Below are 6,553 nucleotides of genomic sequence, written 5' to 3'. Positions count from 1 at the left end.
TGTAGAAATATCGAATCATGTTTTTAATAGTTGTAGAAATATCGAATCATGTTTTTAATAGTTGTAGAAATATAGAATCATGTTTTTAATTGTTGTAGAAATATCGAATCATGTTTTTAATAGTTGTAGAAATATAGAATCATGTTTTTAATAGTTGTAGAAATATCAAATCATGTTTTTAATAGTTGTAGAAATATAGAATCATGTTTTTAATAGTTGTAGAAATATAGAATCATGTTTTTAATAGTTGTAGAAACATAGAATCATGTTTTTAATAGTTGTAGAAATATAGAACCATGTTTTTAATAGTTGTAGATATATAGAATCATGTTTTTAATAGTTGTAGATATATAGAATCATGTTTTTAATAGTAAGAGTTGTGCCTATTCCTTCTCAAATCCTTTCAAATGTTTCAGCTGCAATGGAACCCAACAGAATGGTCCCAAAAGTACAAACTCCCTAGCCAAATGAAGTCCAGCTGAAATAAGTGGTCCGGGCCGAGTGTCTCACCAGTCCCAGGAAGATACAGAAGAGTTGCACCACGTCGGTGTAGGCTACAGAATACAGACCTCCGACTAACGTGTAGAAGATCGCAATACAGGCTGAGATCACCACAGACATCTTGATGTTTATGTCTATGATCACACTCAGCGTGGCTCCTAGAGGAACAGACAGACCTGGTCAGAGATAGTAACAACACAGACAGAGATCACCACTGTGCTGTAATATCATTCATAATAACTTACCCAGAGCAGATAAAATGGCCGCCGACCAGAAGATCTCTCCCATTAGAGCAGGTATGAAGAGCAGACCACCCATCCTCTTCCCATACTTCTGCTGGAAAGGGTCCAGCATGGTGACATAACCTCTGGAGCGCATGGGCTTGGCGAAGAACAGACCTCCTGCACACGGCAAGCATGTTGGCAGGTTTAATAAACGCACAGGATATTGGGGATTTTCAGAGGAATGTAAAGTATATTTGGGATTGTTTCACAAGTCTACGTGGTTAAGTTATATATATATATATATATGTAGTCTATTGTACGGTGCATTTGGAAAGTATTCAGACCCCTTGACTTTTTCCACATTTTGTTACATTACAGCCTTGTTCTAAAATTGATTTTTTTTTTATTACCCTCATCAATCTATGCACAATACCCCATAATGACATCACAATACCCCATGATGACATCACAATACCCCATAATGACATCACAATACCCCATGATGACATCACAATACCCCATAATGACATCACAATACCCAATAATGACAAAGCGAAAACCATTTTTTGGAACTGTTTGCAAATGTATTAAAAATAAAAAACAGAAATACCTTATTTACATAAGTATTCAGACCTTTTGCTATGAGACTATGTTGAGCTCAGGTGCATCCTGTTTCCATTGATCATCCTTGAGATGTTTCTACAACTTGAATGGAGTCCACCTGTCGTAAATTCAATTGATTGGACATGATTTGGAAAGGCACACACCTGTCTGTATAAGGTCCTACAGTTGACTTCGCATGTCAGAGCAAAAACCAAGCCATGAAGTTGAAGAAATTGTCGTTAGAGCTCAGAGACAGGATTGTGTCGAGGCACAGATATGGGGAAGGATACCAAAAAATGTCTGCAGCATTGAAGGTCCCCAAGAACACAGTGGTCTCCATCATTCTTAAATGGAAGAAGTTTGGATCCACCAAGACTCTTCCTAGAGCTGGCCGCCCGGACAAACTGAGCAATCAGGGGAGAAGGTCATTGGTCAGGGAGGTGACCAAGAACCTGATGGCCACTCTGACAGAGTTCCAGAGTTCCTCTGTGGGGATGGGAGAACCTTCCAGAAGGCCAACCATCTCTGCAGCACTCCACCAATCAGGCCTTTATGGTGGAGTGGCCAGATAGAAGCCACTCCTCAGTAAAAGGCACATGACAGCCCGCTTGGAGTTTGTCAAAAGGCCCCTAAAGGACTCTCAGACCATGAGAAACAAGATTCTCTGGTCTGATGAAACCAAGATTGAACTCTTTGGCCTGAATGCCAAGCTGGTCTGGAGGAAACCTGGCACCATCCCTACGGTGAAGCATGGTGGTGGCAGCATAATGCTGGGGGGATGGTTTTCAGAGGCAGGGACTGGGAGACTAGTCAGGATCGAGGCAAAGATGAACGGAGCAAAGTACAGAGATCCTTGATGAAAACCTGCTCCAGAGCGCTTAGGACCTCAGACCGGGGCGAAGGTTCACCTTCCAACAGGACAACAACCCAAAGCACACAGCCAAGACAACGCAGGAGCGGCTTCGGGACAAGTCTCAATGTCCTCGAGTTGCCCAGCCAGAGCCCTGACAATTTAATCCATTTTAGAATAAGGCTGTAAGGTAACAGAATTTGGGAAAAATTCAAGGGGTCTGAATACTTCCCGAACGCACTGTTTATTATTAATGAGATGACTCACCTACGACTAGACTTAGCGCATATCCAAAAGGCGCTTGTGCCCAAGCCAAGCCGTACCCAGGAAGATAGACGTATTCCGCCGTTCCGTTGATGTATCCGCCACCAACCCAGGTCGCTGCAATGACAACAACTAAACATAAATGTTCAGCCTACAGTAATTCACAGAGTCAAATCATGATTTACCTGATGCGTGTCAATCCAAACGACAAGGTGACAACATTCCGCGCATAAGAATTATGCTTGAAAATGGTCTGATTATTAGTTTCTTCACGAAATAATGTATTTTTTAAAAATCTGTAAACTATGATAAATAAAATATGTAAAGTAAAGCTGTTCAAAGTTGCAATTCAACATGTTAGTTAGTGTCTTTAGTTAAAAGCCTTTCCCCTAACCATCGAGCACGAGTTATCAAATTGAAGTAGCCTATTCATTTTTTACAACCGGTTTTTTATATTAATCAAGTAAAACATTTAAAAAAAAGGGGGTATAGTCCTACAACAGTCTGTTAGTAAACTTTCAGAATCACCTTTATTTATAAATCAACTTACAAAGAGAACATCGACTCTCGATCATTCACACAATGAAACTCACCGGTCATGGTAAAACCACCAACAAATAAACCAATGTCCCTCCCACCAACCATGATGGTTTCACTGCGGTCTGTGCCCTCCGCCTCCCCGGCGTGTTTGTTCTTCCACGCTGCCCAGATCCCCACCGCAAGGATCAGAACGTAGAAGAGGGCGATCGCCGCCAGTCCCTCCACGTGGATACCGGTCATCTTGTCTTGTTTTTTAGCTCGAGTTGAGCCGCGTGTCTTCGCTAGAAACCGGGTGGCATTGAGACCTGCGTGGATGGGGCGCGCGGAGAGAGAGTGAACATTGTAGTGGCAGTGAAGGGATGGATGAAATAGACTAAAAGACCAAATAAAGACCAAACATTATAGTTGTAATTATATTTTCGTTAGATTTATTATGTTACTATTTTAGAACATCAGAAATAAGACAAAAGTCTTCATTTTTTAAATCCCCGACTAGTTTCCACAGTCTCTATGTATGTGCGTAAAAAAGCCCATTACGCACAACCGTCAGACAGTCCGTGGAGCTGTTGAGGCGTTAAACGGACTTCCTCTTCTGATGGGAGAGTTGCAATATCACTACAAACATCTTTTGTATTTAAAATATCAAATGTGTCCTTTTTAAACACAATCCTCCTCAAATCGGACAATGATGATATAGACTGTATCTGGAGCAATGGTAAAACACATGTATAATGATATAGACTGATTTACTTTACAATGATGTAGAGATTCCTTTACATGGTCTAACATGTCTTCAGAAACAACAACAACAACATGAGAAAATAGACAAGTTACCTGAAATGTCTTTTTTACCCGACACTTGAGGTGAAAGCCGCTTCTCAACGAGCTGGTGTACAGACAGACACTGGCCAGTGCGTTATCCTCCGGTACCCTGCTTGAAAACTAAGTAATGATCGACTAAGAGCTACGTGCTGAGATCGTCCCTCCGGGTGACTTTTAATAAGAGACCCGGGTGGCGTCAGACGTCCGGTGTTCGCGCGCGTCAGAGAGAGAAAAGGGAACATCTTTTTGATGAGAATAATGAGCACGAGAAACGTCACTGGGTTTTTCCTGCCGCTGCGTACCGGTGTACGCAAGTGTATGAGAGAGAGGAATAGAGAGAGAGAGAGAGAGAGAGAGAGATATAAAAAAAAGAGCGAGAGAGTCCACTGTGACTGACCCAAACATTAAGGAAAGCTTTGACTATGTACAGACTCAGTGAGCATAGCCTTGCTGTTGAGAAAGGCCGCCGTAGGCAGACATGGCTCTCAAGAGAAGACAGGCTATGTGCTCACTGCCTACAAAATGAGGTGGAAACTGAGCTGCACTTCCTAACCTCCTGCCAAATGTATGACCATATTAGAGAGACATATTTCCCTCAGATTACACAGATCCACAAAGCGTTCGAAAACAAATCCAATTTTGATGAACTCCCATATCTACTGGGTGAATGGTCGCTGTCCATGGTGCTGAACAATTATCGCTGTTGTTATTTTTTTCATTTAACTTGACAAGTCAGGTAAGGAAAAAATTATAATTTACAATTACGGCCTAGGAACAGGTGGTTAACTGGTCTAGGAACAGTGGTTTAACTGGTCTAGTGGGTTAACTGGTCTAGGAACAGGTGGTTAACTGGTCTAGGAACAGTGGTTTAACTGGTCTAGTGGGTTAACTGGTCTAGGAACAGGTGGTTAACTGGTCTAGGAACAGGTGGTTAACTGGTCTAGGAACAGGTGGTTAACTGGTCTAGGAACAGGTGGTTAAACTGGTCTAGGAACAGTGGTTTAACTGGTCTAGTGGGTTAACTGGTCTAGGAACAGGTGGTTAACTGGTCTAGGAACAGGTGGTTAAACTGGTCTAGGAACAGTGGGTTAACTGGTCTAGGAACAGTGGGTTAACTGGTCTAGGAACAGGTGGTTAACTGGTCTAGGAACAGGTGGTTAACTGGTCTAGGAAAAGTGGGTTAACTGGTCTAGTGGGTTAACTGGTCTAGGAACAGTGGGTTAGCTGGTCCAGGAACAGGTGGTTAACTGGTCTAGGAACAGTGGGTTAACTGGTCTAGGAACAGGTGGTTAACTGGTCTAGGAACCAGTGGTTAACTGGTCTAGGAACAGGTGGTTAACTGGTCTAGGAACAGTGGGTTAACTGGTCTAGGAACAGGTGGTTAACTGGTCTAGGAACAGTGGGTTAACTGGTCTAGGAACAGTGGGTTAACTGGTCTAGGAACAGTGGATTAACTGGTCTAGGAACAGGTGGTTAACTGGCCTAGGAACAGGTGGTTCACTCGAACCACTAGGGTACCTGCCGCCTCTACACTCTAACCACTAGGCTACCTGCCTCCTTTACACTCTAACCACTAGGCTACCTGCCTCCTCTACACTCTAACCACTAGGCTACCTGCCTCCTCTACACTCTAACCACTAGGCTACCTGCCTCCTCTACACTCTAACCACTAGGCTACCTACCTCCTCTACACTCTAACCACTAGGCTACCTACCTCCTCTACACTCTAACCACTAGGCTACCTGCCTCCTCTACACTCTAACCACTAGGCTACCTGCCACCTCTACACTCTAACCACTAGGCTACCTGCCTCCTCTACACTCTAACCACTAGGCTACCTACCTCCTCTACACTCTAACCACTAGGCTACCTACCTCCTCTACACTCTAACCACTAGGCTACCTACCTCCTCTACACTCTAACCACTAGGCTACCTACCTCCTCTACACTCTAACCACTAGGCTACCTGCCTCCTCTACACTCTAACCACTAGGCTACCTGCCTCCTCTACACTCTAACCACTAGACTACCTGCCTCCTCTACACTCTAACCACTAGACTACCTGCCTCCTCTACACTCTAACCACTAGGCTACCTACCTCCTCTACACTCTAACCACTAGGCTACCTACCTCCTCTACACTCTAACCACTAGACTACCTACCTCCTCTACACTCTAACCACTAGGCTACCTGCCACCTCTACACTCTAACCACTAGGCTACCTGCCTCCTCTACACTCTAACCACTAGGCTACCTACCTCCTCTACACTCTAACCACTAGGCTACCTACCTCCTCTACACTCTAACCACTAGGCTACCTACCTCCTCTACACTCTAACCACTAGGCTACCTACCTCCTCTACACTCTAACCACTAGGCTACCTGCCTCCTCTACACTCTAACCACTAGGCTACCTGCCTCCTCTACACTCTAACCACTAGACTACCTGCCTCCTCTACACTCTAACCACTAGACTACCTGCCTCCTCTACACTCTAACCACTAGGCTACCTACCTCCTCTACACTCTAACCACTAGGCTACCTACCTCCTCTACACTCTAACCACTAGGCTACCTACCTCCTCTACACTCTAACCACTAGGCTACCTACCTCCTCTACACTCTAACCACTAGGCTACCTGCCTCCTCTACACTCTAACCACTAGGCTACCTACCTCCTCTACACTCTAACCACTAGGTTACCTGACAGTTCTGGTCTAACAGTAACTCCTTGCACGGAGTTCAAACCC

General features: G+C 44.1%; 1 protein-coding gene across 1 annotated transcript; it reads right to left on the bottom strand.

Moving 5' to 3' along the window:
- Nucleotides 1–510: 510 nt before the first annotated feature.
- On the bottom strand, nucleotides 511–3,222 carry LOC139404667 (high-affinity choline transporter 1-like; the record flags this gene model as incomplete). Its single annotated transcript, XM_071147272.1, has 4 exons — nucleotides 3,036–3,222; nucleotides 2,446–2,559; nucleotides 747–902; nucleotides 511–659 (listed from the first exon to the last, which is right to left on the bottom strand). Coding segments are annotated over exons 1-4 (606 nt in total), but the record flags the coding sequence as incomplete, so codon positions are not given.
- Nucleotides 3,223–6,553: the final 3,331 nt, after the last annotated feature.

Source organism: Oncorhynchus clarkii, unplaced genomic scaffold (genome assembly GCF_045791955.1).
Source record: "Oncorhynchus clarkii lewisi isolate Uvic-CL-2024 unplaced genomic scaffold, UVic_Ocla_1.0 unplaced_contig_8679_pilon_pilon, whole genome shotgun sequence".
In the NCBI taxonomy this organism is placed as follows: Eukaryota; Metazoa; Chordata; class Actinopteri; order Salmoniformes; family Salmonidae; genus Oncorhynchus; species Oncorhynchus clarkii.
Note: the sequence above shows the minus strand (reverse complement) of the source record. Positions and strands in the feature narration are given on the sequence as shown.